Source organism: Amia ocellicauda, chromosome 19 (genome assembly GCF_036373705.1).
Source record: "Amia ocellicauda isolate fAmiCal2 chromosome 19, fAmiCal2.hap1, whole genome shotgun sequence".
Taxonomy (NCBI): Eukaryota; Metazoa; Chordata; class Actinopteri; order Amiiformes; family Amiidae; genus Amia; species Amia ocellicauda.
Window position 1 is genome coordinate 15,385,253 of NC_089868.1, and position 12,992 is coordinate 15,398,244.

Sequence of the window (12,992 nt, forward strand, 5' to 3'; positions counted from 1 at the left end):
CCTAAAACAAACAAAAACTCACACAAGATTACTGTTTCACTGAATTCCTAATCCTTCCTTTAAACTAATTAACAGACCCCAACGCTATACCACGATTACATGAACAGTGGCCTATATCTTAACACCAGTCACAAATCTGTAGACTAAGAGGAAAATGTTTCAGTTGGTTTTATTAAAACACGTAAACTAAGGCATTACAGTGAAAAGTAGAACTTGTAGAAATTGATTAATTTAATGAATACTAATTCGAGTGCTCCATTTTAAAGGTCCCTAATTGTTTTTGGCTTTGCATGAGCTGATCAATGGATTATCACGTATTATAGGCAGGCCAGCCAGTATATGGTGAGGTACATTTAATATGTGTAGATTTAGTTTAATATCTGAAATTCCCCAGCTGTTTTGATTGCTTTTAAATATTCAAGAGGAATAATACCACAAATAGTACTGTAATATGGCAAACTTTAAAACAATCGCATGTATACATATTCTCCTGCCACATTACATCAAATGAAATACAAACTGTGCATGTTTGAATATTTTGAATCTGCTATGGAGAGTGTTAAGGTGCATTATTCACATCAGCCTTTAGAATAAAACAATGTACCAGGCGTGCAACAGCGATTAACTCCTAAAATAAGCATCTTTCATTATTTTAACCAAAACCACTGATCTACAGGCAATGGCGTTTGTGCCTTGTACACAGAATCTTATACAATTGTGATATAACTGGTAAATGTGTTCATAGCACTTCCCATTTACAAAGCAAAACAAATATTATATGTACATTACACAAACTACAGAAATAAGCTTATGTCCACTATGTAGTTTATATTCGAGAAGAAAAGAGAAGCGGCACAGATCAATATTGTGAGACTGTAGCGGTTGGTGCTGTTGCACTGTGGTGCCGGAATCATTGTGCTGCGGGTTGTATCACCCGGCGCCCGTTTACTGTTGCACACCAAGATGGCCGCGCTCTTGGACATGAGATTCCTGTTCAGGAAAGTGAAGAACATCTCTTCTTTCATCCCTCGCAGACACCGAATGAAAAAGAAATGGGTAAAGTGGTCCTCAAGGCTCGTTTTTTAACACAATACCTGTATATAGGAACATAAAGTTTACAAACGAGAGGAGGCCATTCGACCCGTCGTGCTCATTTGTTGTCCATTAATAACTAAGTGATCAAGGATCCTATCCAGTCTGTTTTTGAATGTTCCCACATTGTCTCTTCAGCCACATCGCTGGGGAGTTTGTTCAGATTGTGACGCCTCTCTGTGTGAAGAAGTGTCTCCTGTTTTCTGTCTTGAATGCCTTGAAGCTCAATTCCCATTTGTGTCCCCGGGTGCGTGTGTCCCTGCTGATCTGGAAAAGCTCCTCTGGTTTGATGTGGTCGATGCCTTTCATGATTTTGAAGACTTGGATCAAGTCCCCACGTAGTGTCCTCTGTTCCAGGGTGAAAAGGTTCAGGTCCTTCAGTCTCTCAGTAGGACATTTCCTTCAGACCTGGAATAAGTCTGGTTGCTCTCCTCTGAACTGCCTCTAGCAACAGTTAGATGCAACTCCTCTAATCGACACCCTCTGTTTCCTACACATCAACCAGTTCATAATCCATCTACTTACATTACCCTGAATGCCTGCAGCTTCCAATTTGAGGATCAGTCTTTGGTGTGGAACGTTATGTAAAGCTTTCTGAAAATCTCTCGTATCATATGCTTTCACATGATCTATAGCTGCAGTTGCATGTTCAAAAAATTCTAATAAATTAGTAAGACATGATCTGCCTCGTCTAAACCCATGTTGACTATCTCCAAGAACATGGTATTCATTAAGATGCTCCTCTATTTTCTGTCTGATAATTTTTTCCAACTTTTCACAAGTGATGCAGGTGAGACTGATTGGTCTGTAATTTCCTGGTTCAGTTTTGTCCCCTTTCTTGTGGATTGGTATGACATTTGCTGTCTTCCAGTCAGTGGGCACATCCCCTGTTCTAAGTGTCATTTGGAATGTTTTAAATAATTATATTATAAATAATTTTCCTCATTTCTTTAAGTACTGTTGGAAATATACCATCTGGCCCAGGTGATTTGTTTGTTTTTAATTCTGTTAGTCCCTTTAGTACCTCCTGCTCATTTATCCTGATCTCTCTTAGGGTTTGACTGGACTGATTGTTAACCTGTGGCATGTTATCTGTTTTTTTTTGTAAAACCCTCTGAAATACCCATTTAGAACAGTTGGTCCTCAATTTGCTAAGTTTTGGTACAAATTTCACCTGAGCCTCAAGTAGTATATTCTTAAAATATAACCATCCATTTTCAACTGAATCTGTATCCAGTGTGCCCCAGTCTAACTCTTCTAAGTGCTTCCTCATACCTTAATGGTTTGCTTTTCTAAAATTGTAGATCATTGTTTTAGATGTGGTCCTTGTGTTTTGAAAGAATGCCTCAAAGCTAACCATATTGTGATCACAGTTTGCCAGTGGATCTCTAACTACTGTCCCTCTGACTCTATGTTGGTCATTTGAAAAGATCAAGTCAATGCATGCTCTCTATCTGGTTGGTTCCCTGACAAGTTGAGTTAGAAAGCAGTAATTTACCATCTCAACCATTTCTATTTCTGAACTTCTGTAGTCCCAACTGGGCTCTCCCAGTCTGTGGTTTGGGAAATTGAAGTCCCCCATTATAACAGCCACATCCTTGCTACATGCAGTCCTGATTACTCTGTACAATGCAACATCTTTCTGATATCTGAGTTGGGTGGTCTGTAACACACTTCTACTACTAATCCTCCAGATCTTTTGTTCAAAAGTTTAACCCACAAAGATTCTGTTTCATTACTGGGATCTAATTTGAGTTCTTCTGCCTCAATGTAATTTTTGACATATAATGCTACCCTACTACCTATTCGATTTTGGCTGTCTCTCCTAAACTGTTTGTATCCTTTCAATTTGTATTCATCCCCATCATTTTCTGTAAGCCATGTTTCTGTCACTCTTACAACATCATTGTCACATGCCAGCACTGAGGCTTCTAGGTCAAACATCTTGTTCCTTATACTCCTGGCATTGAGGTACAAACGTTTCAGGACTTTGCTACTAGTAGTTTCCCTTGGGTTTCTTTCTTTAATGGAACATCTCCCATTGTCAGAGCTCCCTGCCCCCCTGGTCCCTAGTTTAAAAGATTCTCAGCTACTCTGCACATACACTCTCCCAATGCATTAGCTTCACTTCTGTTTAGATGTAGACCGTCCGGTTTGTACAGGTCCCATCTATCCCAGAAGAATGACCAATGCTCCATAAATTTAAAACCCTCTTCCCTACACCAAGATTTCAACACGTGTTAAACTTTTTAATCCCAGCCTGTCTCCCTGGCCATGCAAGTGGTACCGGAAGTATTTCAGAGAAAACTACCATGGAGGTTCTGCTCTTTAGTTTCTTACCTAACTCTTTAAATTTGTCTTGCAGAACCTCTGCCCTACCTTTTCCTGTGTCATTGGTTCCAATGTGGACCATGACCATTGGATTCAGCCAGGCTTTGGCCAGTAGCCCGTCTACTAGTTTAGGGAGATCTGCAACCTGAGCACCAGGCAGGCAAGATACCATGCGGGTCTCCTTATCACTAGAACACACTGTGTTATCTACGCCTCTAAGAATTGAGTCTCCTACTATAACTACCTCCCTCTTCTGGGGGGGAGTGGGCACCATGGTGCTCTGGTGCTCAACTGCCCTCCCATCACCCTCTGAGCTGTCACTGTCCAACTCGGTGTCCAGCAGTTGGAACCTGTAGGGTGTTTCTAGCTCTTGGGATGTCTCTAAGGGATGTGCTCGCCCTTTTCTGTGTTTACGACTTACTGTAACCCAGCAGCTCTCTTAGGTTTTGGTGTGCTCACTATCTCCCTCATGGGCTGATTGACTAATTCTTTAATCTCACTAATACAGCGCAGATCAACAAGCTGAGCCTAAAGATCGCAGACTTTGATCTCTAGGATTTCAACATGCTGACAACGTTCACAAATGAAATTTTCTTGGATGAGTTCATCCAGGAAGGCAACCATTCTGCAAACCTGACACTGTAGTGGCCACATGCTTCTAAATGTTAGTTTTTTTTAAATCTCTTGGTTCCTGTTCCCTAATGAACTGCTTAACTTTTTGTGATCAAGAAACAGCGCAGCGCTTTCTCAACAGCTGCTTTAAGTAGCTTTTGTCTACCTACCTCCAGTTCACACCTAACTGGCTCCACCTGGAACAGAATTCCTGCTATTTATTGACTAAATTACCTTTCTATAACCTATTTACTTTCACCAACTCAGCAGCTGAACTGAGTTGACTTCAAGTAAGACAAACTGCAGACAAGATTATCTAAATTAAGGCAAAGTTAAAACAAAATGAGGAATGCTAAGACTGTCTGAAACTATGAAAACAACAAGATGGCTGCCTCTCACCTGTACTGTCCTGTGTCTGTCTGTGGCAAGATTGTAAATACTTCTCTAGGAAACACCTTCTTTGGGGTACAATACTGAAGTAAAATGACAGGCATCTAGCTATTTTTACTTTGTTTAACACATGCCTATACACTCACCTAAAGGATTATTAGGAACACCATACTAATACTGTGTTTGACCCCCTTTCGCCTTCAGAACTGCCTTAATTCTACGTGACATTGATTCAACAAGGTGCTGAAAGCATTCTTTAGAAATGTTGGCCCATATTAATAGGATAGCATCTTGCAGTTGATGGACATTTGTGGGATGCACATCCAGGGCACGAAGCTCCCGTTCCACCACATCCCAAAGATGCTCTATTGGGTTGAGATCTGGTGACTGTGGGGGCCAGTTTAGTACAGTGAACTCATTGTCATGTTCAAGAAACCAATTTGAAATGATTCGACCTTTGTGACATGGTGCATTATCCTGCTGGAAGTAGCCATCAGAGGATGGGTACATGGTGGTCATAAAGGGATGGACATGGTCAGAAACAATGCTCAGGTAGGCCGTGGCATTTAAACGATGCCCAATTGGCACTAAGGGGCCTAAAGTGTGCCAAGAAAACATCCCCCACACCATTACACCACCACCACCAGCCTGCACAGTGGTAACAAGGCATGATGGATCCATGTTCTCATTCTGTTTACGCCAAATTCTGACTCTACCATCTGAATGTCTCAACAGAAATCGAGACTCATCAGACCAGGCAACATTTTTCCAGTCTTCAACTGTCCAATTTTGGTGAGCTTGTGCAAATTGTAGCCTCTTTTTCCTATTTGTAGTGGAGATGAGTGGTACCCGGTGGGGTCTTCTGCTGTTGTAGCCCATCCGCCTCAAGGTTGTACGTGTTGTGGCTTCACAAATGCTTTGCTGCATACCTCGGTTGTAACGAGTGGTTATTTCAGTCAAAGTTGCTCTTCTATCAGCTTGAATCAGTCGGCCCATTCTCCTCTGACCTCTAGCATCAACAAGGCATTTTCGCCCACAGGACTGCCGCATACTGGATGTTTTTCCCTTTTCACACCATTCTTTGTAAACCCTAGAAATGGTTGTGCATGAAAATCCCAGTAACTGAGCAGATTGTGAAATACTCAGACCGGCACATCTGGCACCAACAACCATGCCACGCTCAAAATTGCTTAAATCACCTTTCTTTCCCATTCAGACATTCAGTTTGGAGTTCAGGAGATTGTCTTGACCAGGACCACACCCCTAAATGCATTGAAGCAACTGCCATGTGATTGGTTGTTTAGATAATTGCATTAATGAGAAATTGAACAGGTGTTCCTAATAATCCTTTAGGTGAGTGTATAGTAGAAATAAACTGTATAACATAATGCATCAAAATGCATCTTTTTTTGTTGCACGGTCACATATATACACACACGCACGCGTAGCTAACAGTCCATCTAATTCACTTTACAGGCTACCAATCAGCCCAGGATCCCTTCCACTAGGCTGGCTTTGCAGAGCTTTGATATGAACTATGGGGTTCAGTTAGGAGAGCGGTGGCCCTCGGTGCGAGTCAGCCTGCTGTCAGAGCAGAAGTACGGGGCTCTCATCAACAACTTCTCAGCACAACAGGAGCTGATGGCGGACCTGGAGAGGCAGGGGGCTCAGGATTTCGTCCAGGAGGCTTTTAGGACTTGGGGTGTCACCAAAGACACCCCTCAGAGTATCTTGCTAGGAACTGGAGGTGCTGTATCAGACTGTGACACAGGAGGAGATGAGGCAGACATGCCCCCCAGCATCAGCCCAAATGTGAAGTGTTTTGTGTTTCCTAAAGGTGACATCACTCGCTTTCATTCTGCCAGGTGAGATGTTTTAAAAGCCTTATAATAACCTGCTTTGTGGATTGGTCAAGATAGTGATAGGTAATTATGATGTGGTAGTTTTGTATGCTTGTATTTTTTCATGTAGGCATTGACATTAGATGGTGGAATTATTATTGTGTGTTTGGTGTCAGAAGTACTATCTATTTACAGTTGTCAGTGTGTTTGCAATGGTGTTTTGCCAGGCCTGACAGCACTGGTCTCCTGGGATATTACCTACTGGATGCCGCCTCCCTGCTCCCCGTGCTCGCCCTGGACGTGCACGATGGGCACACCGTGCTGGACCTGTGTGCTGCGCCCGGGGGCAAGACTCTGGCCCTGCTCCAGACACAGGCCTGCAGTAATCTTCATCCTCTCTCTCACTCTCTCTCCTAGCATGTGTTAATAAAATAAAATTCAGATTCTTATTGCAATAGAAAAACATGCATTGCTGCCAATTCTAAAATATGATTATAAAATTGTTCTATTCAAATCTTTTGGAGTTGTATTTGTTGGGTATGGCAGGTGTAATGTATAGCTGTGTGTGTTCACAGGACACCTGGCACTCAACGACTCCTCTGTGTCACGCACTGCCCGTCTGCGCAGGGTCCTGCAGAGCTACATCCCCAGAGAGCACCGCTCCGAGGACCAGGTCCGCATCACTTCGTTCGAGGGCAGGACTTGGGTAGAACTGGAGGGTGAGACTTTTGACAGAGTGAGTTGATTTTCTCCATAATGAGGGATTTCAGAATAGATTTTCATATGAAAACAAACTATGACTTGATTTAAATCACATCTCCTTTACTGTCTATACCATGGATGGACAACTTTGACTGTGGTGAAGGCCACTACATTTTCATCTTTACTACCAGAGTACCAGATTACAAACCCGCACTCTCACTAACAGCATATTGTAAACCACCTTCCTCTACTTGGCTAATGTAACTACTTTGGTAAAAAATAAATAAATGCTGCTGGCCTTGTATTTTGCCCTTCAAGTCAGCGATGATGATGTGGTAGTTTTGTAGCTCTAGCGGCTCCGGTGTACTTACGTTGAAATCCTTCAGGTCTCCAAGCAAACTAAACTTATTGGTTTGCCATTGAATTCAGTAAAATTATCATCCGTCTCCTATCTTGGCTGGAATACACAGTTCTCATGATCAATTCTTCTTTTTGTACCCTGGCTCCTCTACAGCTGGCTACAGTAGTTGAGCCAGGATTAAAAGTGCTTTTGATAATATTATAGCCTAATGCTTTTAGAGGAACCTTGTATTCAGTTTAAACGGACCCTATTTGGAATGAGAACTATCACAGTGTCTATATATATATTTTTTGTACATAATTTGGAAAGGAAAATGTATCTATTTTATATAATAAATCACCCCCCTTGGGACATAATTAGTAAATAATGTGAATGGTGTGCAGTAACTTGCTTTGATGATGCTCCCCAGGTGCTGGTAGACGTTCCCTGTACAACAGACAGACACGCCCTGATGGAGGAGGAAAATAACATTTTTAAACGGTCCAGGACCAAGGAGAGACAGAGGCTGCCCCTCCTACAGACACAGCTCCTGCTGTAAGTGCTGCTGCTGTTGTATTTCTGTGCTCTGCTACTTTTCCTACTCTGGTTATAGACTGTCTGAATGTTTCTAATCTGGTCCTGATACAGTGTGGGAAAAAAGTATTTGATCCCCTGCTGATTTTGTATGTTTGCCCCCTGACAAAGAAATGATCAGTCTGTAATTTTAATGGTAGGTGTATTTTAACAGTGAGAGACAGAATAACAACAAAAAAATCCAGAAAAATGCATTTCAAAAAAGTTATACATTGATTTGCATGTTAATGAGGGAAATAAGTATTTGACCCCTTCGACTTGGTAGCATACTTGGTGGCAAAACCCTTGTTGGCAATCACAGAGGTCAGACGTTTCTTGTAGTTGGCCACCAGGTTTGCACACATCTCAGGAGGGATTTTGTCCCACTCCTCTTTGCAGATCCTCTCCAAGTCATTAAGGTTTCGAGGCTGACGTTTGGCAACTCGAACCTTCAGCTCCCTCCACAGATTTTCTATGGGATTAAGGTCTGGAGACTGGCTAGGCCACTCCAGGACCTTAATGTGCTTCTTCTTGAGCCACTCCTTTGTTGCCTTGGCTGTGTGTTTTGGGTCATTGTCATGCTGGAATACCCATCCACGACCCATTTTCAATGCCCTGGCTGAGGGAAGGAGGTTCTCACCCAAAATTTGACGGTACATGGCCCCGTCCATCGTCCCTTTGATGCGGTGCAGTTGTCCTGTCCCATGAGCAGAAAAACACCCCCAAAGCATAATGTTTCCACCTCCATGTTTGACGGTGGGGATGGTGTTCTTGGGGTCATTCCTCCTCCTCCAAACACGGCGAGTTGAGTTGATGCCAAAGAGCTCGATTTTGGTCTCATCTGACCACAACACTTTCACCCAGTTCTCCTCTGAATCATTCAGATGTTCATTGGCAAACTTCAGACGGGCCTGCTTTCTTGAGCAGGGGGACCTTGCGGGCGCTGCAGGATTTCAGTCCTTCACGGCGTAGTGTGTTACCAATTGTTTTCTTGGTGACTATGGTCCCAGCTGCCTTGAGATCATTAACAAGATCCTCCTGTGTAGTTCTGGGCTGATTCCTCACCGTTCTCATGATCATTGAAACTCCACGAGGTGAGATCTTGCATGGAGCCCCAGACCGAGGGAGACTGACAGTTATTTTGTGTTTCTTCCATTTGCGAATAATCGCACCAACTGTTGTCACCTTCTCACCAAGCTACTTGGCGATGGTCTTGTAGCCCATTCCAGCCTTGTGTAGGTCTACACTCTTGTCCCTGACATTCTTGGACAGCTCTTTGGTCTTGGCCATGGTGGAGAGTTTGGAATCTGATTGATTGATTGCTTCTGTGGACAGGTGTCTTTTATACAGGTAACGAGCTGAGATTAGGAGCACTCCCTTTAAGAGAATGCTCCTAATCTCAGCTCGTTACCTGTATAAAAGACACCTGGGAGCCAGAAATCTTGCTGATTGATAGGGGATCAAATACTTATTTCCCTCATTAACATGCAAATCAATTTATAACTTTTTTGAAATGCGTTTTTGTGGATTGTTTTGTTGTTATTCTGTCTCTCACTGTTAAAATACACCTACCATTAAAATTATAGACTGATCATTTCTTTGTCTGTGGGCAAACGTACAAAATCAGCAGGGGATCAAATACTTTTTTCCCTCACTGTATCTTCCAACGAACTGAAATAGTGAATTCACTTAATAGAGGTACCTTTGAAAGATTTGTACATACAGTAGGATAATGTCACATAATAAAACGCTGGGATACATATGAGAAATGAACTAGGACTGAGGCTAAAAGGTCTTCAGTAGCAGTTGCCTGTTACTTGGAATGCATAAATAGTTGATTTTGTGTTACTGCACTTTTGTAATGCTTGTTTAAACTGTAAGTTGTCCTGGATGAAGGCATCTGCAAATAAATAATAATAACTAGGAGTTGATATATAAAGTGTTAGAAATATTGTGCTAATATAACTGTTAACCCTTTCCAAGCATGACATCATCAAAACTGTTAGATGAAAACATCTGGCAGAAGAGTTACTGAGCTTTTGGGCTTTTGTTGTTGTGACAAGGCAGGGTGCAGCCCCAGTGCTGCAGGTTCGTTCAGTTGAGATTAGCAGACTTGTATTCAGTGAAGTGACTTGTGTTGCACTCTCTGTGTTACTTGGCGTTGGCTCAGTGTTGGCTCTGTCTCAGGGCTGGGATTCGGGCAGCTCGGCCAGGAGGTGCGGTGATGTACTCGACCTGCTCACTGTCTCAGCTGCAGAACGAGTGTGTGGTGGAGAGGGCTGTCCAGCTGGCACAGGAGGAACTGGGAATAAGCGTCCATGTGCAGGACCTGGCCCCTCTTGCCAGACTCTTCGGGGACTGCTTCCACTTTGCGAAGGATCTGCGACTCGGGGAACTGGTCCTGCCACACCTCACTGCCAATTTCGGACCAATTTACTTTTGCAAACTGTGCCGGGTTAACTAGAGTTGGAACTCTGTTTTCTGGACACCTTTTTTTGGTTTGGTTGCAGCTTCTGGATGGACAATAAGTTCAGAGCAGAATGACATCCACATCTCTCTTCGGACTTCTGGACATCTAAAATATGCATGTCCTTCTGTTGGAGAATGATGTGTTGGAACAATATAATCTTGGTTGGTACATCTTGTTCTCGTATCAAAGATAAGCTCTTTAAAAAAAAAAAAAAAAAAAAAGTGAATGTTAAAGTGACTGGAACTAAGACAGTTCAGGTTGAATGTGATTTATTACAAAGTTAAGAATATAGAGCACAGAATACAGGGTAAAGCAAGGAAAAATTTATATGAAGACTTGTTTTGATAAGTCAGTGTTTTATGAGTCCCTGTCCAACTCCACCCACCAGAGGAGCCGATGGCAGCTGCCTGTTACCATACCATGCCTGTTACCTGAATCCCTCTCGGAGGTGATTAAATCAGCCATCCCCCATGCAGGTTAGGCAGGCTGTCTCATCACTCATCTGTATCACGAGCTTTTGATATGCTGTAGATACAAGACTGGTAAGCAAACCTGCTGCTCAACTTCCTGTGCATCAGCACGCGAGCATTTAGGGCGAGTGGACTTGTTACAAACGGGAATTTTACCAGAGGGGAATTTTCCAGTTTTAGACTGTTTTAATCCTTACATAATCCAACCAGATAAACCAGCTTCAGGATTTTAAAGAAATATGTACATATTTATTTTTTCCAATTTCTGCCAAATGGAAACTTACTGTTGGTATTTTGTTTCAAAAAAACTACACTGAGGAAGTTTAGTCTTCGGTTTTTCTTTGAGTTTCCTCAGCACATTACATTCTTAGTTACTTGTGAATCTGTTATTGATAATACATGTACATATACATTGATAATACATAATACAGCTGGTTTTGAGCAATAAAGATTTTGTGCTGCATTTAGAAGAATATTCATTTTTTGTGACATTTTGAAATCAGTACATTAATTTCTATGACTTGATTTCAAGGAGAAGGTAAGTTATAGATTTAAAATGTTAAAAACAGTCATCTTAAACTGTGCTGAAACATGCATTTTGAAATCATAACATTGTAAGATGTTAATTATTAATTGCCGTATTCCATTCTGTCAATAAATGACAGGATACAAAATCCAAGGTTATAAGGCTTTACAAAAGTATGCATAAGCAGAGTTCAGTTGCTTTGTTAATTGCATTTCACAGCCTTCTGCATTTTGTTCCAACAGTTTGTTTGTTTTTTGGCGGGGGGGATGAGGTCACTAGGTATAAGCAATGCAATCATGTAATAACTAAATTAATTACAAAGAGTCCTGGGCTTCCTAACTTACAAGCATCGGTATGATAAGCTGACTTGAATAGTAGGAATTGCCCAGTTTTAGCCTATAAATAGATGCAAGCAAATGTAGCCTAAAAATATGTAACTTTTTATATGTACTACTTATTATTATTATTTATTTCTTGGCAGACTCCCTTATCCAGGGCGACCTACAAGATATAAGTGCAGTACAAAGTGCAAAAATACAGTTCAGTACAAGGCATAAAACATTACAAATTCAAATTTTACATAATACAGTGCAATTCAAAGCATAATACATTATACAAATTCCAATTTACACAAGTGAATACAATATGAGGTCTTGCATCCTGGATTGTAAAAGATGAATGCAGACAAGATGTGAGGTCACAGTCAAGGGCCAAGGGAAAGAGAGCATAGGGGAAATCAAAATAAAACAAGTACTAGTAATGCAAGGCAAGTAGTGTGATAAAACGTTGTAAAGTGCTATCTTACAGGAGAGTAAAGGACTAAATTACAGGTGTTGTCTGAAAAGATGTGTCTTGAGTAATCGCCGGAAGGAGGTCAAGGACTCTGCTGTTTTGACGTCAGTGGGAAGGTCGTTTCACCACTTAGGGGCCAGGGATGAGACAGAGAAGCTCTGGAGGAAGGTGAGTGGAGAGGAGGCAGAGTTAGTCTTCTGGCACCGCAAGACCGCAGTGGTCTGGAGGGGATGTATGGGGAGACGAGGGTCTGAAGGTAGAGGTGCAGTGTGGTCGAGAAAGCGGTAGGTGAGGGTCAGTGTGTTGAACTGAATGCGTGCCGGTATTGGGAGCTAGTGTAGGGAGCGGAGCATGTGTGAATCTTGTTACTGCAGCTCCTATGAGACAAAGGTAACCTCATCAGCTACCTCTCCCCCTGTCTGCACTTCTCCAGCACCACACTTCCCATCCTCCCTTTCCTGTTGGCCTTTCATTTTAAATTTCTTCTTGTGAATATGGCCCTTGTTAAAAATAAGTTATGCACCCCAGGCCCAGGAGAATTATGCAAATTAAATGCAAATTATCTTCTTATACAGGTGTGTGTTTGTGTGGCAAAAAGGGGTTGAATAATTGTGGCTGCTGGGTACCCCAGGCTCCTCCCAGCATTGTCCCAACATACTGCAGTGCAGACCAACAGGGTAGGATGTAGGAAGAATAAAAATGAGAAAAAAAGTTTATCCCTTTTGTGACTTCATGTATAAAAACATCAATGGCATTGGTTTATTTTTTCCCTTTCTATTTCCTATCAAATGTTTGCACATGCACGGGTGTATATCACAGTCAATGACCAGTTAATGTCAGTGTAAAACTAAGA

At 42.0% G+C, this 12,992-nt stretch overlaps 1 protein-coding gene across 1 annotated transcript; it reads left to right on the top strand.

Annotated features, from left to right (window-relative positions):
* The first annotated feature begins 937 nt into the window (after positions 1-937).
* nsun4 (NOP2/Sun RNA methyltransferase 4) lies at positions 938-11,284 on the top strand. The gene is made up of 6 exons (XM_066691725.1): positions 938-1,056; positions 5,902-6,290; positions 6,494-6,648; positions 6,842-7,002; positions 7,739-7,863; positions 10,069-11,284. The coding sequence occupies exons 1-6, from the start codon at positions 964-966 to the stop codon at positions 10,343-10,345; spliced, it is 1,200 nt and encodes a 399-aa protein (XP_066547822.1). The 5' UTR covers positions 938-963; the 3' UTR covers positions 10,346-11,284.
* Positions 11,285-12,992: the final 1,708 nt, after the last annotated feature.

Excerpts from the sequence above, each read along its gene's own strand:
- nsun4 (XM_066691725.1), top strand. The coding sequence starts at position 964 with ATGGCCGCGCTCTTGGACATGAGATTCCTGTTCAGGAAAGTGAAGAAC. Across the intron at positions 6,291-6,493 it reads ACTCGCTTTCATTCTGCCAG|GCCTGACAGCACTGGTCTCC; the intron begins GTGAGATGTTTT and ends GTGTTTTGCCAG. Across the intron at positions 7,003-7,738 it reads AGGGTGAGACTTTTGACAGA|GTGCTGGTAGACGTTCCCTG; the intron begins GTGAGTTGATTT and ends GATGCTCCCCAG.